Below are 22,643 nucleotides of genomic sequence, written 5' to 3'. Positions count from 1 at the left end.
ACTGCTAAGGGTGGAACCAGCAAGGTTCATCATCAACTGCTGAAGGTGGACAGAAGCCACCTGTACTGGCCATTCACTGGGCAGGAGATGAGGCAGTGACTGGGCACACAACCCCTTCTGTGCCCTGAGGGAGGAGAAAAGGGAGAGTCTCTGAACCCATCCGGGGGAGATCCCATCAGAATTCCGTGTGGCCTCATTCACTGTGTAGCAGCAAATCCTCCAGGCTCACTTGGGGGCTGCTGACACTTCCCAGCAGCTGGGTGTGCTCACCAGGCTGCCGAGTCCTTCCCCAGCCCACCAGAGCCCACCTCAGAGTCCCCAAAAGCAGGGAAGTCCATTGAGATTAATTCATAGTCGCAGCTGTCCCCACATGGATCATCCAGGTCCTGCCAGCTCACCCTGTGCCCTTCCTTCACGTGGGATGTCACCGTGCAGGGGACACATGTCTGCCTGTCCTCCTGCACAGCAGAGCCCAGTGCTGCCTGACCAGGGTCCTTGCCAGCCCCAGGACTGGAATTAACTCATTTAAAGGAAAAAGAGAAATACAAAACCAAAACCATCCTCAGCTCTGACCTTTACCATAAAAAAAAAAAAAAAAAAAAAAAAAAAAAAAAAAAAAAAAAAAAGAGAAAAAGAAGATATTCAGGACCAATATATACAGATGGGGGAATTGCACTTAATTACAGTAGTTTACATCCATTGGACAAAATTTACTTCTTTTTTATATAAATCTCTATGTATAGGAGTGGGGAGGGGGGAGGATGGAGCAGACTGTACCTATATTTACAGTTTAATTGGCTCAGTTCAACAACACATGCAGTTCCTCCCTCCAAACGCCAAGTAACAGACCCCGGTCCCTCTCAGTCCGAGTGGAGGAGTACAACTTAAACATGATCCATCTTCCCCTTCTGCCAGTTCCCAGCACAGCTCGTGCCTTGCTCCTCGGGAGAGCCTCTTGGAAGGCAAACACTTCAGCAAAACAATCCCCAGGACACATCTTGGAAACCCTGCGTGGAGGGATGGAGAGGCAGGTCCCGGCTGGGCGCCGCGGCTCCGGGCAGGTCCCCGGGAGGGCGCGGGGAGCCCCGAGCCCCGGCTCCGTGCCGGGCTCCTCGCTGCTGGGCTGTGCTCCGGCAGGCGACTCCCGGGCTGTGAGCGCAGCTCGCCGGCGGGATGGCGTGGAAAATAAGATCCCGTTGCTATGTGCAAAAGCAGCGAGGTGTGGAGCATCACCAGGCTTGCAGGGGACACTGGGGAGGGAGAGAGAGCAGCGCAGTGAGCGGCGCCGGGGAACGAGGCGGGGAGGAGGAGGAGGAGGCAGCGCCACAAAGCATTTGGTGGCATCACCTCCTGCGCTGCTCCGTGACCGCCTCGGTGCTGCCCTGCTCAGCCCCGAGCCCTCCCTGGCACCCCTGTGGGGGAGGCAGTGGGAAAATACTTTCTTAGCCAGCTATTGCCACCCCCTCCCAAAAATAATAATACTTTGAAAAGGTCCTGTTTGTGCCCAGGCTGTGCCAGGCAGCCCGGGAGCAGCCAGGCGTGAGGCTGAGCTCGGCCGGGGTGGGAGCGGCGCCGGGGGCTCATCGCTGTCCCCAGCAGCGCTCTCACCTCCAGGGACAGAGCCAAGCACCCCCCGTGCCACATCCATCCCACTGCAGAGGCCCCTTCCCCATCCCTCTCCATCCCTGGGGTCCCCCCAGTCGGCGGTGGGCGGGGGGCAGGGGTGGGGTGACCTTGTGGGCACAGCAAACATCATCAGGCGGAGATAAGGAGACGCCAGGAGCCTCCCGTGACATGTCATTAGGGACTGGCCGTGGCTATCAGGTGTTTGCCAACGTAATAAACGTGGTGGCTCGGCCTCAAGCGTTGTCAAAGGAACAGGGAGGTATTTGCCCCTTCCAGGTCTAATAACAACATCTGATAAGAGACCCACAGCAAGCCAGGGGAGAGCTGGGGGTCACCAGGGACCTCCCTGCAGCTCTGTCCCCCAGCATGGCCTGGAGCAGCCACCTCCACCACGGAACAGCTTTGGGGTCTGGTGGGGGCTGCCTGCCTTATTCCAAGTGTGGAGGATCCAGGGCACAGCCCCTGATAGCCCCAGTCAATGATAGAAACCCAAATTACCCAAAATATTCAGGTATTTGAGCACTTTGTGTGATGAGCAGCATTTATGGGGCCCCTATGCTGTGTGTCACACTTCATTCACCTCTGGCTAATGAAACTGCTGACCACCAAGAAAGAAATCCATGTCCAAAGATAGATTTTTCCAACTGTAGCTTGGGCACAGAATGCTTGGTAGGAAAAGACACCCTGGGGGCTGGGAGGGTTCGCTGCTGGAGACAGGTCACATCCTGCCCGGGTGCTTGCAGGATGTTTATCATGTACTGGGGGTAAAGGGGGGGTGGGTACCCCTTCACCACAGCAGGTGAAGGGTCCTGGCCCCACATCCCCCCTCCTGAGCCCTGACACCTCCTCCTGCTTTAATGGAAGTGCAAGAACGTGATGGAGGCAGAAAGCCCGTGAGCCCCAGCCCGGCTGGTCAGGGTAGGGTGATCGCAGGGCCCGCAGGCAGCGGGGATGGCCGGGCTCTATCTCCCTGCCAGGGACATTTCCTGTGTCCCGGGGCTGCCGCGGCCAGCCCGGCATCAAAGGCAGGAGAGCTGGATTAATCAGGGGCAGTTCGGGCTGAGCGCGCAGCAGATGGGCTGATAAAGCTGCACGGAGGAAATGGAGCTCGGAGGGGCGGCCGTGCCTGAGCGGTCACCCTGAGACCTGCCCAGAGTGGGATCCCCGGGGGGGTGGCCTTCGTGACCCCTTCCCAAGCACCCCAAATGTCTCCCCTTTGCAGCCCCAGCCCCTTCCTTCGCCCTCGCCAAGGGTCCCGCAGCGATGCTGGGGGGGTCTCGCAGCAATGCCACGCTGTATTTACTCTGTGGTCATTGCAGACATTTTTTTCCTGTCCCCTGTCAAACCTTGGGAAGAAAGTTTATCTGAATGCAAGTTCAAGGCTCTCTCTTATTTATCTAGCGATCAATAAGGGCCACATATTTCCCACAGTCCCCAGAGCTGGCTCTCAGAAAGGGACTATTGTCTAAGGAAAACCTCACACACCTGATTTGAACCAGGATAAGTCCGGCCTTACACCTGCAGTGGGCAGATGATAAAGGTTTATGGGCTGGGGGAAGCTGGGGAGCCTTGGACTCCACTTGACTCCGACCAGGGTTGATCCCCCTGGACATGGGCAGCAGAGCCTGCTTGGTTCTACCTCCTCAGCCCCAGCAGGATGCTCCCACTCTCATGGGGCTGGCCCAGGGATGAGCAGGGCCTGGCTGGTACCACAAAGTGCTAGCCAAAATCACCCAAATCCCCATCACACCCCCTGCAAGCAGGTGTTTTGGAGCCATGAAAGGGCTGCAATGGGGTTCTCATCCTCAGCTCCCCACAGGAGTGGAGCACGGGCAGCAGGACGGGGTCTCTGCTGCTCCCACCTCCAGCCCCACATCCAGGGTGGGTAAAGCTGCACTCCACCTTCACAGCCCCAGCCCGTGGCCCCTCAGCCAGCCCTGTGGGCCATTACCTGCTTACTGGAAGACATGTTGGTGAGTGTGCTGATGCTGCTGGTGTCCGTCACCACCATGGCCGAGGGGAAGCGAGAGGTGTGGGAATACTGGGGAGGCTCCTGCTTGTGTGTGTACACTGCGGACAGGAGGGGCACAGGTCAGGGAAAAGCCACCCCAGCCCCCGCCAGGGCAGGTCCAGGGATGGGAACGGGCAGCAGGGAGATGGGGATGGGGTAAAACAGACCAAGGGAAGAACCCACCACTTCCCTCCAAGCCACTGCATCCTCAGGCAGCAGCTCACCCCCAGAAACCCGTGGGGCTGAGGGGCTGTGGCTGGACCAGAGGGAGGAAGAGATGAGGCAGGATGTGACCAGCCTGCACCACTGAGCCTGCCATGGGCTGGAACCACGAGAGAGGGGCAGCAGCCCAGGGCAGAGCAGGAGGAGAGCACAAGCTGATTTCCCATCTGAATTCATGCAGGGGCCCTTTGCATCTCCCCCAGGCCTTACTGTGTGAGTTCTGCAGCTGGGTCACGGTGGCCATGAAGGGCTGCTGTGTCATGTGGCCCGGGGACTGCTGCATCAGCGGCTGCTGGTGTGGGCTGTGCAGCTGCTGGGAGAACTGCACCGGCTGCAGGGCTGCCAGGCTGCCAGCCACGCTGTTGATGACGGGGACACTCTGAGCCTGCGAGGTGTTCAGACCTGGGAGCAGGGACAGAGCAGAGCAGGGTGTCAGCAGGAGCAGGCAGCGTCACCCCTGTCAGGGGCAGGGCACAGAGGTGAGCTCGGGGTGCGCTTACTCTGGGCGATGGCCATGACTCCCGAGAGCGGCGTCATGATGAGGTTCTGGGACTGCTGCGGGTTGTGGTGGGACAAGCTGTGGATGTTGGTCAGGGTGCTCACCGGGGGCAGCCCGCCCCCCGACACGGAGATCTGCCAGGCAGGACGGGCACAGTCAGAGCACAGCCACAGAGAGCCCCCAGCCCCCTCCTCCACTGCATGGGGGCATCAGCAGAGCCCCCTCCTCAGAGGGGGAGCAGGCTGCCCCTACAGGGCTGCAGACCCTGAGTGCAGCACCTCAACTTCATGTTAATGTACAGCAAAACAGATTGGGAAAGGCTGTGCTGGCACTGGCTTCCAGCTCCACTGGAGCATGGCACCGGAACACGGCACATCCCAAGCCTTTGCTGCTCTGTACCCCGAGTCCAAGCTCCAGCCCGCAGGGACAGCTGAGGGCTCCCAACACTCATTAACTTCGAACCATGCTGCTTGTAGGGGAAAGTGGGACTGAGAAACTCAGGAAAATTAAGAAAAATGACAGAAGGCAGATTAGAAGGGCCTCGTGGTGATGATCTTAGTCACCAATCTGGCAGGATACTGGTGAGACGGGGCGGGTGTGCACAGCCAGAGCCAGAGCCAGGGTTTCGGGCCAAAGTTTAGGGATCAGACAAAGGCACTTGGCATGTGCTGCGAGGACTGGAGCTGCTCCCCAGGACACGTAAGTGCCTTATTTCTTTAATTGCTGCACCTTCCCCTAATTCCTGTTGTTAGCCCACTTGCACGGAGTGACCTCAATCCCAGCTCAGAGCCATCCCTGCAGCCCTTCAGGTGACATTTCTGGACACCAGTTCCGAGCACCTTGTTTATTTTGCACATGTGAGCTGGAGATAGCAATTGAAACAAATCCATCAATAAATTCCAAAGCCCGGGAGTGACTCACATTTCCTGATCCGGTATTTTCCACTTTCAAAGTCCCTTCAAGGCCGGGTTACACCACACTCGGCTGCACAAGTCAAACAGCTCCCGGCAAGCACACGCCGCTCGCCTGCAGCCCTGGCTCCTCTCACGGGGTGTTTAGCCCCAGAGCACTGCACCTGGATTGTGCATGACTGGAAAAGACCCTCAGGCACTGGACCCTCAGGGTAGACCCTCTGGCACTAACACAGCTGAGGCAAACACCAGAACATGAAAGAGTGAGCCACCAGAGATTTCTGGAGCCTCAGTAACGCTCCTTCCTGAAAGATGCAGCAACTTCCTTGGCAGCTCCTTGTTTCATGTGAGGCATTAAAGGCACATGTTTACTTACTAGAAACCACAGCCTACAGCATATTTCTATTAAATCACTTGCAAGCACCAGCTAGCCCTGCCTGGAGATCAGAGATAAGCTGGCAGAGCCGCGGTCCCGCAGGGTCCCCACGGCGCTGGGCACTGCCTGTGCCTTGGGGAGAGCTCAGCAGGGCTCTTCTGCTGCACTGTACCTTTTCCCAGTTTAATCTGCTCCCTTCCCTCCTCCTGCGCTGCCCAGCCCCATCTGGGGGTCTCTGCCCCGGTGCCAGGAGCTGGCAGGGGGTGCTGGCATTGCCTGGTCCTTGGGGACCCCCACCCCGGGCACGCGGTGCCGCCGCTGCCGCCGCCTTTATCCCTGACTCATTTTATGGCTTCCAGGCTGAGGGTTATGAGGCTCAACACACCCTGAGGTGAGCTGGGCGTGCTGGGGCAGAGGGAGTGGGCTGGGGGGGCTGGGGTGTCTCTCTGCAATGTCCCCCCGGCTTGGCAGGGGACGTTTGGCTTTGCAGGGTGAGTGCCAGAGCCCGAGGGGCTGCATGGAGACCCTCTCCAGCCAGAAGGAAAGGGACAATGAAACGGTGCCATAGCTGAGGGAGGGGACATTGAGCCCCTCCATGGCCACCCAGCTTAGCCAGGAGACCGACAGGATGGCCCAGGAGGGACAGCCCTCTGAAAATGGAAGTGAAAACCGGGGAAGAACCGGCTTGGCCCCGTCACCCAGTGCCATGTTTGACTTTCGATTTCAGCAGGAAAAAAAATTCCCGGAAAAGCAGCAGCTGCAGGCAAACCTCTGCCAGCCTGCCCCAGGACTGGGCTGTGCTCTGCTATCACATCCCATCCCATCCTGACCTGAACCCCTGTACCCCCTCCTTGCCCTGCTCCTTCACCCACCCCTCCAGGGGCTTTGCACAAGGAAGGGGCACCCTGAGTGCCCGGGCCCTGCAGCACCAGCATGGGGACATGTCCAGCACCACAGGGATGCTGATGTCCCATCTCCACTCCTGCCATGCTGACACTGATAGCTCTGCCCAGAAAAGCCTCAAAGACATGGCACAGGGGATGGGGAGAGCTAGGAACTGTGGGGCCAGAGCCAGCATGAGCAGCTTCAATCCCCTGGGACAAGGGGATTGTCCTCTGCCTTTCCCAAACTTGGGAGGGCTCAGGGAAAAAGTAATGAATGAGTATTTTATCGATCCCATGTCACGGGCAGGGGAAAGCAAACAGAGATCCACCCAGAGCCTTCAGCCCGTGATCAATGGCAGATCCACCTCCAGCACCCTCGGTGTCCCAGCGGGAGCGCCGCCTCGCAGGCGGGCGGAGGGGACAGTGGCACCCCGGTCCCCCACAATGCCCCATTGTTCAGCCGGGCCGCGTGTGAAACCCGGGGGAAAGCGTGTTTGCTCTGCCCGCTGGGCCCTCTTATCTTATCAGCGCCGCCGCCACAATGGGCCAGGTGTACTCACCATTTTACCTTCGGGAGAGAGCAAACCGTGGCTGGGGTCCAGGCCGGCCGGGGAGACCTGCTGCAGGACAGCCTGGCTGGTGGTGACCATGGCAGCGCTGCCGTGGTGGCTGATGGCCCCCGAGGACGCCGCGTCGCCGCTCGCCGCCTGGCTGTACCGCACCCCTGCAAAACAGCGCGGCCCTGGCATCACCCCGGCCACCGCACGGCTGTGCCACGCTGCTGCTTTGGGTTTTTAAGATTTCCTAAGCCTTCTGATGTCTGCGTTTTTGTGGCGAACTCTTTTACGCCCCCACAATGCCCCATTGTTCAGCCGGGCCGCGTGTGAAACCCGGGGGAAAGCGTGTTTGCTCTGCCCGCTGGGCCCTCTTATCTTATCAGCGCCGCCGCCACAATGGGCCAGGTGTACTCACCATTTTACCTTCGGGAGAGAGCAAACCGTGGCTGGGGTCCAGGCCGGCCGGGGAGACCTGCTGCAGGACAGCCTGGCTGGTGGTGACCATGGCAGCGCTGCCGTGGTGGCTGATGGCCCCCGAGGACGCCGCGTCGCCGCTCGCCGCCTGGCTGTACCGCACCCCTGCAAAACAGCGCGGCCCTGGCATCACCCCGGCCACCGCACGGCTGTGCCACGCTGCTGCTTTGGGTTTTTAAGATTTCCTAAGCCTTCTGATGTCTGTGTTTTTGTGGTGAACTCTTTTAAGCGCTTTTTGTAGCGAACTCTTCTACGCGCTTCTTGTAAACAACTTAGTGTTTTGTATTGTTTTTTCTTTACGCGCTTTTTGTAGCGAACTCTTTTACGCGCTTTTTGTAGCGAACTCTTGTAAGCACTTTTTGTAGCAAACTCTTCTACGCGCTTTTTGTAAACAACTTAGTGTTTTGTGGTTTTTTTTATAGAGGAGGAGAAATTTGGTGGACTGTTGGTTTATCCAGTGTCATTGGAGAAGTAGCACTTTCACCCTCCAATCCACTGCCACCTTTAGAAATCTATAAATGTTAGAGCCAGAAAATAAACTTCGCCACAATGGGCCAGGTGTACTCACCATTTTACCTTCGGGAGAGAGCAAACCGTGGCTGGGGTCCAGGCCGGCCGGGGAGACCTGCTGCAGGACAGCCTGGCTGGTGGTGACCATGGCAGCGCTGCCGTGGTGGCTGATGGCCCCCGAGGACGCCGCGTCGCCGCTCGCCGCCTGGCTGTACCGCACCCCTGCAAAACAGCGCGGCCCTGGCATCACCCCGGCCACCGCACGGCTGTGCCACGCTGCTGCTTTGGGTTTTTAAGATTTCCTAAGCCTTCTGATGTCTGTGTTTTTGTGGTGAACTCTTTTAAGCGCTTTTTGTAGCGAACTCTTCTACGCGCTTCTTGTAAACCAATTAGTGTTTTGTATTGTTTTTTCATAGAGGAGGAGAAATTTGGTGGACTGTTGGTTTATCCAGTGTCAATGGAGAAGTAGCACTTTCACCCTCCAATCCACTGCCACCTTTTAGAAATCTATAAATGTTAGAGCCAGAAAATAAACTTCTCTTTTTCTAACTTGAAAGCAGCAGCGTGTCTGCATCGTGTTGTTTCGTGTCCTGCGGTGACACCGGGGTGGTGCCGAGACCCTCAGAGCCCCCAGCCCTGCCACGGTGTGTGGCACGAGGATGCAGATGTGTGCCAGCTGCTAAGTGACACCCGTGAGTGACAAACAGGGAAAGGGTGTCCCTTCCTCCAGCATCGCTTCCCAGCTTGTCCCTGGCCCCATCTCCTGGAGCTACAGGGAGGAGTTTATGGCTGGAGCTGCAATCCCACCACGGGGGGAAAGGGAGCCCCACACCCCCCTGCACCCCTCGTGTTTCCATTTGCACAGTTCACAGCCATCCTGCACATTGCTGCCGTGGCTCCTGGACACTGGCCTGGGGACCCTGCAGCGTGGGGAGGGACCCTGCACCCCCAGGGGACCCCTCTGAGGCTCCCCCTGCAGCCCCAGCCATCCCCAGCTCCCACATCCACGACTCCCACTGTTGTCTCAGGCCCTCCTGCATCCCATTCCCTCTCAACGCCCTCTCCACAAGTGTATGATTAACAGGGCACTGCAGCAAGGCACAGGGATCAGACACACTCCAACCCCCAGAGCAGACCCCAGCCCTCCACTGCCCTGAGGGAAGTCTGGCCCCAGCACAGGTCTTCTATATAAATATATTTAATTTGGCTCAAGCACCCCGCACTGATAACCATATGATCAGCCATGTGTCATGGAAAGGCATCTACAGATCACAAATAATTAACTGAGGAAAACCCACGGCAAACAAAAGTGTCTTTTACAGGGCTGCCTTGACAGCTATGGTGAAAAGCCATTTATTAGGAGGAGTCCAGCCCTGTGCTCCAGCCAGATTTACTGAACTTCTCTGGGACTGAAGCATGATGGACAGACAAACCATGGCTCTCCTGGGGAAAAATCCCATGGACAGACAAACCATGGCTCTCCTGGGGAAAAATCCCATGGACAGACAAACCATGGCTCTCCAGGGGAAAAATCCCATGGTGGCAAAGCCCACCTTGCCAACCATGAGCACCATCCACCCCTGGCCACTGCACAAGGACACTGGGGACAGCTCCTCAGAGTGACCATCACAGGGCAGGCTCAGCCTGTGGCTGGCTCGGTGAAGGATGCTCTAAGGGCGACTCTAAAATTAATCTCTGAACCAAGGAAAAGCAAAGAAATCAGAACTGGAGTCCGGGAGCTTTCCCCCAGCTCCCAAACCATCTGCCCAAGCACAGAGCCACCCACACCCTCCACCAAAACCACAACACAGCCGCTCCGTAATCGCCTCCGAATTTTCCCCATCAGCTGGTTAAACACGACCCACAGATAGGAATCTCCTCACCATGTCTGGTTCCTGATGATTTCCCAGCAAACCCCTTTATCCCTGATAATAAAAGAATGTCCTCTGGCAGGTGGATATTTGCCCGAGTGGACGTCCCTGCCGTGAACAGGGTAAACATTACCCAACCCGGGCACTGTCACACACATTCCTGGCCCTGCAGAGGGTGCTTCACTCTGGGCCGGGATCCCGGCTGCTGAAACAATGGCAGGGGAGATAAAACAAAGCCCTTTCTTCTGGGTGTGATCTGAGAGATAGACCAGAGAGAGACGGCTCCTCTGGCAAAGAAATCAGAGTTTCTGCTGTCTTCAGGCTCTTCTGGGCTCAGTAAGAACAACAACAAAAAAGTCTATTTTAAATGCAAAATCGTGCCCTATCGAGCTGAGGGGGTGGGAACTCATGAGCCAAGCCACCCAAAGCTGTGAAGTTGGCTTGAAAACACTCAAGAGGTTAAATGCTGATTCTGAAGCTCAGGCTTTGATTGTTGGAGGAACAATAACCAGCGCCCAGATTCCCAGATAGGCTGGGGACTGAGATTTTGGGTCTCTAGATAAAACCACTGAAGACTCTGTGTCTTGATGAAGAGTCTTGATGAAGATTATCTCTCCCCAGGAGAGCCAGGCTGGGCTCTGGGGCTGGTGACAGCAGTGCCACTGCTGCCCCACCAAGGACCCTGCTCAGAAGCCACTTGCTGGGCAGGCAGAAGCCTTCAGGGCTCCCTGTAGGAAACATCCATCCTCACTGGGTTTTCCCCGTCCCCACAATGGGAGGGGTGTTATTATTTACGTGTCCCCAGGGCTGGCTTGGATTTGGGCTCATTAATATCAGGAAGCCACTACAAGGCATTGCTGCTGTTGTCACTGCTGGGACACTCGGAGCTCCCTGGTGATGGGGGTGCCTTTCTCTGAGCTCCCCAGGCCTCCCTCAATCACTGAGCCCTGGGATCCAGCCCTCCCCTGGCAGCACAGCCCCTGGGAGCTCCCCAGAGCCGGGTGAATGAATGCAGGGGCACAGCTGTGAGCTCCAGGACTGGAGGATTCCTGCCGGGGCTTTGGCATCCAGGCTTTACGAGCTGGGCTCAGACAGCCATCAGAGCCCAGCACAACGGTTCTCCTGCTGCTCTCCTGTGCCTCCACAGCTGGAAGCAGCCCTTGTGCAAAGGGATTTATTCCCCCTCGGTCTCTTCCTGTGGATGCTCAGGAGAGGAGCCTGCATGGGATCACCGGGAATGGGTCTGGCCGTGGAGCCTCCCCTCCTCAAGGCTTTTTTTTTTTAACTGGAGCTACAGCCATAATATAAAAGTCTGTTTATGGGACGGGCCATTGTGTGGCCCCTGAGCTGCACAGGCTGTGAAATGTTTTACTGCCTTCCCCTGCCCCAGACAAGCCGCAGGGTCCAGCTCCCGTAGCCTTAACCCTGTTCCGGCCGATGGAGGGGGACAGCAGAGTGACAGCCCCAGGGTGGGGGTCCTGTGCTCCCACACACAGCCCCAGCCCCTCCCAGTTTCTCTGGGGTGCCACGCTCATCCTGCTGACTCAGCTTTTGGGGGCAAGGGGGTGGTGGAGGGAGTTTAGGGCAAGGATCAGTCTCTTTATCACTTTGATCACAGCCTTGTGCCATTTCCTCAGAGCTCACCAGGCCCGTGCCTTTGGCAGGCACCAGCAGTGAAGCAGTGTGGTTCTGCTTTGCTTTAAGTGATGTTTGATATTAATAAATTGTATTTTAAAACCCCTCATTGTACTTTTAACTGTCACTGCCATGCAGCAGGAGCCCTGCTGCCACTGTGCCACAGCACATCCCGACCTCCCTTCCCCCAGCTCTAGGCTGCCCTTCTGCCCAGACCTTCACCAATGTCCTGCACATCACAGCAATGCCACACCCCAAAAGGGACCCCAAAAATTCTGGTGATCTGGTGGTGGAGGGGATGCAGCTCTGGCTCCGCCTGACCCTCCAGGATGCAGCCACCAGCACGGACCAGGGTGTGAAAATGGGGTGAGAAAAGCAAAGTGTAATTTTTGGGGACATGCTGGACTCAGTGATGCTTCACCCACTGACACTATGGACAGCCAGGTCACTGATGGGACAACTTCACCCTCCCAAAATTCAGATCCAGGCAGCACTGAGGCACATCTGATTCTTGGGCTGCCACTCAAATTGTCCCTAAAGTGTTAATCTTGCTCAGTTACAGAGGTGCATAGTTTATATCCATTATAAACCCGTTTATGGGGACTAGACCCTCCCATTTCGCTGCTGTCATAAAGTTCTAATTACCCCCATAAAAGAGGGAAAAGCTCCTAACAGTGCACTGTACCCACCGAGCCCCACCATGTGCCCGACAGTAAAATATTACAGCCACTGGCACGGGGTCCCAGGCACAGCCAGCACCCCCAGGAGCACGGGCAGGAGCCAGGTACAAACCAGGGTACCCCAGAGCGAGGGTTTGCTGATGGGCTCTTCTTTTGAAGGAAAGTTAAAGCCCTTCAACTGCCCTTTGGGTTTTAGGGAGGATCTCAGGGGTGGCACTGGGTTATTTTTATGTTTATCTCCATCTATAGAGGTATCTAAATGTCCCAGGACAGGCTCAGGGATGCTGTGCCCCCCGGCCGTGGGGCTGGGCTCTGCAGGGAGGGCGGCCCTTTGTATGCAGGGCGGGTTCGGGGGGCGGGCGGTGCTTCCCCTAATCTCATCAATGCCCCGATTGTCTTCGGGGCTCTTGAAGATAAAAATGGCATAAGCCAGAGTCTGCGCCATGGCACCGAGATAAAGCCCCGAGTGACCTTCAAATCAAACAGGGAACCAAGATCGCTGATAAAACCCAGAGTAAGGGAAAAGTCCAGCCTCGGAGAGGAGCCTCCGAGATAGAAAGGCTTTAAGTATTTACCTCCAAACAGTTAAAAACTACAGCTCGAAGCTTGACAGATGAGTCCCCAAGAAGAGGCCGGAGGATGTTTGACTTTTACAGCTCTCATCCCTGCCCCGCTGTCATCCCTGCCTTTTGCAGGACCCCATTGATGTCCCGAGGAGAGGCGACCCCTCTTTGTGGCGGGGCACGGCAGAGGTTTGCAGCTGCCCCGCACTCCAGCCGGGATGTCCCGGCCGGCGGGGCAGGGACAGTGTCCCTGCGCTGTCATTAAGCTGTTAAGGCATTGAGCGGCCCAGACGCCGCCACCTCGGGGCAAGGACAGTTCAAATCCCAGCATGGACAGCCACGATGGGGTCAGCCAGGCAGCCAGGAGGGGATCCCCAAACATCTCCTGGAGGAGTTCCAGCAGAGATGCACCCGGCGGTGTTTTGGGAGCTCTCAGACCCGGCTTGGTCCAAGCGCCCTGAAGCAATCCCGGCTGAGCTCCATCCCTGCCTGCTGCCCCCAAACCAGCCCTAAAACCCCACGGCGACCCCTCGCCATGCCCATCTTCTCCTCCTCGGGATGGATACAAGCACCGACCGCCAAGAAATTCCCGCAGCCGAGCCCTGCTGACCCCTCCGGAGGGGCTCTTCTCCGCAGCCATCACTCCTGCCCCGCTCAAAGCCCCTGGGGGTGGGCTGTCACCGGCCCTATAGCCACGGCCAGCCCCTGCTGGCACCGCTCCGACGGGAAAATAAAGGTTGGGGCTTAACGGCCCTCCAGCCCCGAGATAAATGCCCGCGGTTACAGTAATTGCTGTCCCCTAATAGAAGAAAACAAAGGCTCTCGGGGGGTGCCCCATGTGCGCTGGCAGGCCGGGGGCACATCAAAGGCAGCGGGCTCCGTTCAAAGCCCCGGCTTAATTGTCAATTAAGCATGCACGGGGGGACAACGCCGTGACAATGCGGGGCTGCATGCTGGTGGGGCATTGTAAAGCCCGCCGCGACACCGAAAACAGCTGATTCTGCTGACAATGTGCTTGTAGGGCACCTTGTAAGCAATCAGCCGCTGACAGCAGGGCAAACGTCCTCCCCGTCCCCGCCATTGTGCGGGGCATTCCTGGGGCAGGGTCACATTTTGGTCACATCCCGGTCCTCGGGATGCTGCCGGTTCCTCCAGGGCCGGGAGGTGCCCGCGCACATCCCCGGGTACCCCTCGGGGGTGCCAACACCCGAGCGCCGGTGTGCAGCGCCGCTGGCAGTGTCCCCAAGCACGCTGCCCTTCCCACGGGGACACTCCGCCACACGGGTTTGCCTTTGTAAGCGGCTGGCTGCGTGTCACACACGCCAGGCAGGGTCATTTCCAGGAGGTGGCTGTGTCCGAGGGGACGCGGGGCAGGGGGGACACGGGCCGAGCCCCCTGTGCCACCCGCGGGGCTGCAGAGCGCAGCTAAGGGACAATGGGGATTGTTCTCCCAACAATGGGGAGCGATGGGGATTGTTCTCGCCCCTGCCCGCCCTCCCCCGGTGTGCAGCCCCCTCCCCACGGTTATCTCCCACTTCAATCCCCTGGGGGTTTTTGGGGTCTGCTCAGCTCTGCCCAGTCCTGGGTGCGGGGAGGAGGAGGAGGAGGGGTCACCCTGCACCCCGGCAGCTTTCTTCATCCACGTCCCTGCACTCTGGCTCGGGGCTGCTGCAGAGTCACGCACCCAGCCCGGGGTACCTCGGCAGGACACCCTGCCACCCCTTCCCTCGGGCATTGCCTGTGCACCCCCAGAACCAGGGCTCCCGGTGGGCTACATGCCACGGACTGGCACCACCGGCACCACACGGCAGGCACGGGGCAGCCCCTCCTGCCCTGCTGGGCACAGCCTCTCCCTGCCCAGCCGAGCCCACACGGAACTCCCGTGAGTTAAACCAATCAAGCAAACACTGATTTATCCCCGGCGTGGCGGAAATCCAGCCCTCGCCATGTGGCCGTAACGCTGCAGTGACAGCAGCGCTGCTCTCCATCACCATCCCTGCCCGAGGCTGCAGCAGGGACCAGGGTGACATCCTCTCCCTGCACACACAGCACCCCTGAGCTCTGCCACCGTCACCCCCAGCACCCTGGGCGAGCCTTACCTGGCATTTTGCTGGGCGGGGAGGCGCTGGGCTGGTTGTGGTGCGGGGAGCCGTGGGACAGCAGCAGGTTCATGCTGTGCGGGGGCTGGCCCGAGCTGTAGGCATCCATGGCCAGCTTCTGGCGGAACGCCTCCTCCTTGCGCCGGTTGGCAAACCAGTTGTACACTCGGACCTCGGTGACCAGGTTGGAGCCCAGCCCGTGAGCCTTGGAGGGGGACACTCCTCGCTGCAGACACTCGGCCCTGCGAGGGCAAGGGACATGTTGGAGCAAGGGTGCTGCTGGGGGCAAGCAGGGGCCTCGGGACACAGCAAATCTGGGGGAGTTTCAGCCCTTCCTGCTCTCTTTACAGCCATGCTGTAAAGGCCAACCCCGCTCCCTCTGATAACGCTGCAGCGTCCCTGTGCTGTCCCCTGGATCATCCTTGCAGCATCCCCATCACATCCTTGCCCAAGCACGGAGCTCACTCTGCCCCAGACATATTTCCCAGAGGGGGAAAATATGGCAAGGAGAGGCCTGGCAGCTTGGCAAAGCTGTGCCACGAGCTGGGAGCTGGGGTGGTGAGCACAGCATCTCCCACGGCATCTCCCACGGCATCTCCCGTGGCTTTCAGAAGGAAGGCTGAGGCTGTGGGCAGGGAGGGCAGCACAGGTGTGTGGAGCAGCCATTACCTGTTGCACTCCTCCACCAGGGTCTCCCTCTCCTCCTTGCTGGGGTTCTTCTGGCGCTCGTAGGCTTGGTACAAGATTTGCTGGGAGGCCGGCCCCCACTTGAACCGATTGCGCCGCATCTTCTTGCTGGGGGTTTCAGAGCAGGCATCGTCGAGCTGGGCAGCCCCCTGGTTCTGCTGATTGAACTCTGGAAAGAGAAACAGCAGCTGATCCTGACTGCCTTTGTCTGTCATATTTCCACAACCCTGGACTGCCTGGTTGAACTCTGAAAGAGAAAGGAGCAGACGTGAGCTGGCCTGTAGCCGCCGCTCGGAGTCACTGTCCCGCGCCGAGGGGGCCCCCCACGACCCCTCCCGCAGCACCCCGAGCTCACAGCAGGCTTTGGAGCCAGCCAGGTGCTCCCTGCCACCCATCCCGGGAAGGGGCCAGCCTGCTGCCACCCCTGTTTAATGGGGAGGCATGTGCAGGGCATGCTATGGCCATGCATATTCATGGGCAGGGCCCTTGCCAGCCTGCACTTGTTTTGGGAGGATTTTTCCAAGCCAGGAGCTGGGCAGGACGGCTGCTAAAGCCCCCCGAGAGGGTGCCCCTCTCTGCTCACCCACAGCTCCCCTCCCACTCCCCTCCCAGCGTGGTGGGACGCCAGCCCCGTGCCCGGGGCGGGCAGCACCAGAGGTGACCTTCGGCGGCCGCCCCAGCCCCGGCTCTTGTCACCACGGCAGTAAAGGGAGATTAATGGGAGGGTTTTATTATTCCCAGTTTTGCAGGGGAATTCTCCCTCTTTTTATAATGGCTTTTTCCCCCCCGTGACGGGGGGGAAACACAGGGCAAGGCTGGAGCAGGCTCTGTTTGCTCTAACGTCTCAAGGTGTGTTTTCAGAGCAATGGTATTTGGTGCTGAAGCCTTTTCTGCACTTCCCCTCTGCTGGATATTGCATCCTTTTGGGAGAGGGAGGCAGAGCCCTTTCCTGGGGAGTGCCAGTGCCACTCAGGGCTGCTTTGAGAGCTACAGGACAGATCCCAGGGCAGGGAAGAGTGGGAGAGGGGCACAAAGGAATAGTCTGTGTGCTTGGTCAAAATAATCTGCATTTTAAACAGCACAGACAGCAGCAATTCAAGGATTTTAAATTTTCTCTCTCTAAATTTTTTGCACTTAGTCGAAAAAAAATGAGCAGCCTGAAATAAAACAAGGAAAAGGGGCAAAGGTGGGAAAGGCACCTAACTGTGAGCCATCATTAATTGCTTTCCCAGCTCTAACAAACACAGATACCCAGAAATTCAGCCGTGTGGATGAGCCGGGGGGAACCCTGCCACCAACAGGGGCTCTCACCCACTTTTCCTACACCTTAAATTCGTTTTACTTGGAAAACTGTTTTGGGGAGGTGCTGCACAGCTGGAGCCCGGGGGCTGTGCTGGCACCAGGGGCAGGACAGGGACACGGGGACCCCCCTCTCCCCCGCCATTCCCAGGGGTACTTACGGCGGAGGATCTCCCGCTGCTTGCGGACGTACCACGTGTACAGGGCAGCTCTCTTCTGGGTCTTCATGGGGGTGCCCTTGTTGAGGTGCTGGGAGAGGTGGGACTGGTTGAGGCCGGTGACATCCACCACCTCCCGCTGCGGGATGTTGTGCTGCTGCATGTACCCCTTGATCATCTTGGCTGCCCGCCACGGGTCCTCGCTGTGGGCAGGGAAACCAAGGGTTAATATCTGCTGCCCCAGTATTTGCTTCTTCCCATAATGGAAACCTTTCATTACCATTATTATTCTTATTATTAAAACTGTTTCAGAAGGACACAGGATCCTTGGAGTGTATGTTTTTCCCCAGGCCCCCAAAACAGCCCGTCCCACCCCGGGGCTGGCGGGATGGGGGCTCACACCCACCCCAGTGTGGTGGGTTTGCCAGCCAGACTGTTCCCCCAGGCAGGGAGAAGCAGAGAGGACCCCAGTGTCCTGATGGGACACACCAAGGTCCCATTAATGCCAGGAAAGCTCCTCCAGGCCCTCCGTGGAGAAGCACAGCCCGTCCCTGAGCCGCTGCCCTTCCGTTCAGCGCGATTTCCCCGTGGAAGGTACGCACACCCAGCGGGACACACACATGGATGGGCACGGGGAGCCCATCCTGGTCTGCTAACAAAGAAAGAGAAGTGCTGGGGATGCTTTTCCTGCCCTGCTCACGGGTGCAGCACCTGCACTGTGCCCGTGCCCCCGGCTGGCAGGGACCCCTGCACTGCCGCCAAACCGAACCCGCCGCGCTCGCTGTGCAGCTTCTTCCTTCCATTCCCACAGGGACAATGATCTAAAAATCTCAATATCCCCTCAAAAGGGACCCTGTTCCCTCGCTCCCACAGCTGTACACGCACTGACCATACGCAAAAGGCTGAGAAGCCAAGGTCAAACCAGGCACACAAACCCAATGAGTCCCCGAACGCAAAACCGAAACCAAACCCCTGAAAATTTTGAGTCATTCCTGATTATTATTAAACACTTGAATTTGGCTCCTGTAGGATCCAGGTGTAAATGACTCTTCTCTAACTCACACTACTTTACTGACCTTGGCGTAGCTGACGCCGATTTAGAGTCTGCTAATTAGAGTATTTTTATTTTAGAACAAATAAATTACAGCTGAAAATCCAAATGCTGTCCGTGGTCTTTAGCTCAATTGAATGCCCAGTGTGACAGCAGAGGAACAGGCCAAAACACCTGTACTGTATCCAAGATCCCAGGGTTTATTCTGGGCCAAAAGGGAGCACTTTCAGCAGTGAAAAATCTGTGTGAGCCCAGAGCTGGTCACAGTCCTGCACTCAAATAATGCGATACCCCAACGCCGCTTGGAACGGCCGTCCAACTGCTTTCCCAATTCATTCAATTTATTACTTACTTTGGATCCTTCAACTTGTCAAGTGAAAGGAAAAAAAAAAAAAAAGCCCAACAAGTAGATTTCTTACTTTTTTTTCCTGAATGTAGCTTGAAAACAAAGCTGGTTGGATCCACGGCAAAATACCGGAGCAGAGCCAAGCAGGGCTTCGTCACAGCCGGGAAGGAGCCACGGAGCCTTCCTGGAGTCCCTGAGCCTGAGCCCGAGCCTGTGCCCGAGCCTGCATCCTCCAGGCAGGGGAACCCCGCTGGTTTTGGGGGTCCTTTCCATGGGATGGTTCCCAGGAGAAAGCGGGAAGCGAGGGGAAGGATGTGGAGAAAATTCCCTTCCCAGCGGCACCGGGCAAAGCCGCCGTGCCCGAGCTGAGGGGCTCGGGCAGACCTTTGTCACCAGCAGCTCCTGCCACCCTGATCCCGCTAATTACTGATTAATAACGAGTTAATGAAACAGAGCTCATTATCATTTCTAAGAGCGGTTTGGTTCGCAACCGAGCCCAGGGCAGCGTTTCCTCAGAGTGAAACCCAGAGCACGCTTGGAAAATGTCAAATGAGAGACTCGGGGGCTACAGAGGAGATTTTGAAATTCAGACAAAATTTGGCAACGTTTTGGTTGGAAAAATAGCTGAGAATTAGGCAAAAAAGTCACAGAATTTCCCTCCATTTAATTATTTTTCAAAAGGCTTCACCTTGACATTTCCAACGTGTTTCACACTTACACTTTCAAAACAATTATTCAGGTCTTAATTTCTGAGAAGTGATTTTTCCTTTACGAATCAACTTGACCGTATTCAAAAGGGTTAAACAACCTGAAACCAAACCCAAACATTTTGTTTCATGTTAAACAAAATGTTTGGACTTGACCCAAAATGAAACGTTTGAGTGTTTGTTTGGCCTCTTTTTTTTTCCTTTCTTTTTTGGTAACCTAAAAAGCCAGAGAGGAAAACCTTTTGAGTCAACACCAGCCCTTATTCTTTGATTCTGTCACCAAAATGAAACAAAACAAACATTAATTGTCCCATCTTCAACAGGACTTTACTTACAAACAAAACCAAAACCCCGACCCAACCCAGGAGTGCTTTCTAATACTGGAAAACCAGTTTATAGCCCTGGCTCCACAGTCCTTCTCACCAAAACCACGGAAAGGTGTTTTCCTGGCACAAAATTAGCCCCACAAAGCCAATGCTGCCCGAGAAAGAACCATTTCCCCATTCAGCCTCACACACAGGTGAGGGCAAAGCCTGTTCCTCTTCCCAGGGATTCCCAGAGCAGCTCACCCATTTTGTCAGCCTCAAAACCAGGTAAATACACTCCACATCCTCAGATAAATATGCCAAGGATTTATACAGATGGATTATAGACCCAGCTCCCTGCAGAAATGCCATCTTGGCCAGCATCTCCCTGCTCAGCTGTGCCTGCACTCCCCACACCCCTCGGGGTGGCTTTGCTGGGTCCCCAGGGCCGCTGGCCTTCCCAAAGTCCCCAGCCCACAGATGGGATCTGGGTGCTCCTGGGATTTATTGTGTGCCTGAGCGAGGTGTGGGTGAGCCCCGGCAGGCGGGATGGGCAGGGAGGGAGCCGTGGGGTGTCTGTGCCAGAGCTGGGGACCCCACGGCACCCAGCACAGCACGGGTGGGCAGCAAAGCCACGGCCCCAGAGAGCTGCAGGGCTCCTGAGCAGCCCCAGGGATGTGGGAACAGCCCGGCAGTGAGCCTGCCCTGGGTCAGGACACCAGGGGAGCGGGGAAGAGGGGGCTCAGCCCCCAGCACGGCTGCAGTCGGTGTCTCCCGGCTCCCCTACCTGCTCCCTCTCCAAGTACAAAGGCCTCCCTCAGAGCAAACACGAGCTCTTTGCAAAGGCTCCTCAGGGACATGTGCCCGCTCTTGTTTGCACCCAAGGCAAACTTTGCACAGAAACACCTGTGGGAGCACAGGGATCCCGGGGCTCAGCCTGCGCAGCACCCCCGGGGGTGGATGTGGCCAGCAAGGAGGGCACCGGGGACAGGGGGAGCGCCCAGGGGGGCTCCGTGCCCCGCAGGAGGGGTGGGAGCCCATCGGATGGAGCCCCCTTGGCACCCGCAGGGTCCCAGCCCGGGCGGGCACGGGTGGCACTTTCCTGTCCCCAAAGGGCACCGCTTGCCCGGCTGCTGCCGGGGCAGGACTGCAGCGGGTCGCTGCCGAGATCCCGGGGCAGAGCCGGGGCTGTCCCGGGGCTCCGCAGGCTGGCAGAGGGCACGGGCACCCACGGCCGCGCCCCGGCTATCGCGACAGGCACCGGAACGGCAGCGCCCGGCGGGGACACACGGACAGAGCCCGAGGTGTGCCCGCCGCCCTCGGGGCTCCCACCTGCTCACACCGGCGCCGCTCCCCCGGGGCTCCGGAGCGGGGTCGGTGCCGCCCGCCCAGCACGGGGCTGCCCCGTTCGGCCCGGCCCGGCCCTGCCCGGCTCGGTTCGGAGCGGAGCCGCATGTCGGGATGGGCCGGAGCGGAGCCGCCGCCGTCGGGGGTTCCCTCTTCCTTCCCCGCTCCCGGTCCGCTTTACAACCCCGGCAATGAATAACCCGCCGGCCCGATCGCCCTGATCGCGGCCCTTTGTGTATCTTTCTGTTGATGATTTATAGAAATAAATTAATAACGCCCCGGGCTCCACGTGGTGCGGTTTATGTTTGAGCCGCCGGCGCGGACGGACGGAGCCGGCGGCCGCTCCGAGCCCCCGCGGCCCCGGCAGCCCCGGCCCCGCCGCTACCGGAGACCGCCAGCCCCGACGGGGCGGGGGTGGACGCGGCCGCCGGCTCCGGCTTCCCCCTGCCCGCTCCCCTCCGCCGCGGGGTCCGGACGAGGCAGCGCCGGGCAAGGGAGCCCCGGGAGCCGGCACCGGGACTGACCGCGGGGCGGGCAGGGAGCCCCGGGAGCCGGCACCGGGACTGACCGCGGGGCGGGCAGGGAGCCCCGGGAGCCGCCACGGGGTGGGACACACCGAGCAGGGAGCGCCGGGAGCCCTCACCGGCTTCCACACAGCGGGAACGACCCCCGGGCAGGGCTCTCGGGGCCGGGGCCGTGGTGCCGAGCGCCTGCGGGCGGATCCCGGCGGCGCGGGGCGCGCCCGGTGCCGGTGCCGGTACCTGATCATCCTCTCCACCTCCGCCCGCTGCTCCACGGCCTCCTCCGTGTTGAGCGACTGCAGCTCGCGGAGGATCTGCGGCGTGTCAAAGTCGTCGCCGTCCTCGGAGCCCTCGTCTCCCGAGAGCTTGCCCTTGCCGTGCCCGTTGGCCAGCGGCGGGAGCCCGGCCCTGCCGTCGGGGGGCCCGCCGGGAGACAGCGGAAGGCTCTCCAGCTTGACGCCGAAGCCGGCGGCGGGCACCATGTCCTCCAGGGCGCGGATCAGCCCCTCCTTGGTGGCCCCGGAGCTGAGCAGGGCGCCCAGCAGCTCCCGTTGCAGGGCGCTCAGCTGGGACACCATCCTCCCGGGGCCGCGGCGCGCCCGCCGCTCGCCGCCCTCCTCCCGCTCCGCCCCGGCCGCGGCTGCTGCGGGCCGCGGGCCGCGCTCTACCAAGCCATGACCGCCACCATAAGGCATTATACCTTATGCAAATCAGCGCCAAAGCCTCTCCTCCGGCCCCCGCCCCGGCCCGGCACGGCTCGGCCCGGCCCTTAGCGCCCGCCGGGGCGGACTTTGCCTCGCGGCCGGCGGGAGGCCCCGGGGGAGCGGCGGGGGCAGCGCCGGGCGGGTCGGTGCTCGCGGGACGGCGGCTCCCAGCGCCCCGGACCTGGCTGCCGTCGGGGGTCCCGGTGCCGGTGGTACCCCGGGAGGGGAGCGCCTTTCTCTGCCCACGCCCCCCGGGGCCGAGCCGAGACCCCCGGTGGGTTCGGCTGGCTCGGGCGCTGTGCCCGCGCTGGAAGGGGGCCAAGATGGGAAGCCCTCCTGGTCTCGCAGGGGAGGTTTCTCCCCGCAGTCCTCCGATGTGTGGGGTCCTGCTGCCCAAGCCCCGGCACAGAGCAGGAACGGGCTGTGAGGGTCCAGGGGAGCACCCCCAGGACGGGGGTTACCAGTGGGGGTCGTGGCCCCCACTGTGGGGCAGCTCTGGGGACAGGCTGACTGCCATTGAGCTGTGCAGGACAGGGAAGGACAGCCAGTCAGCAAAGGGGACACTGCGGGGACAGAGGTCACAGGGGACACGAAGCCCCC

The 22,643-nt window shown here is 59.0% G+C and overlaps 1 protein-coding gene across 2 annotated transcripts; it reads right to left on the bottom strand.

Annotated features, from left to right (window-relative positions):
- Window positions 1–1,229: 1,229 nt before the first annotated feature.
- On the bottom strand, window positions 1,230–21,917 carry HNF1B (HNF1 homeobox B). 2 transcript variants are annotated; one of them, XM_041482685.1, is made up of 9 exons: window positions 21,580–21,917; window positions 17,066–17,265; window positions 15,588–15,852; window positions 14,919–15,160; window positions 8,129–8,292; window positions 4,360–4,492; window positions 4,070–4,261; window positions 3,578–3,696; window positions 1,230–1,250 (listed from the first exon to the last, which is right to left on the bottom strand). In XM_041482685.1, exons 1-9 carry the CDS (start codon window positions 21,915–21,917, stop codon window positions 1,230–1,232), a joined length of 1,674 nt encoding a protein of 557 aa, XP_041338619.1. The 2 variants fall into 2 exon arrangements, with proteins under 2 accessions (XP_041338619.1, XP_041338620.1); XM_041482686.1 differs by having other exon boundaries at window positions 15,588–15,774.
- Between the last annotated feature and the right edge of the window lie 726 nt (window positions 21,918–22,643).

This window comes from Pyrgilauda ruficollis, unplaced genomic scaffold (genome assembly GCF_017590135.1).
Source record: "Pyrgilauda ruficollis isolate IOZ18807 unplaced genomic scaffold, ASM1759013v1 scaffold59, whole genome shotgun sequence".
NCBI classification, from domain to species: domain Eukaryota; kingdom Metazoa; phylum Chordata; class Aves; order Passeriformes; family Passeridae; genus Pyrgilauda; species Pyrgilauda ruficollis.
This window is presented reverse-complemented; position numbering and strand designations above follow the sequence as displayed.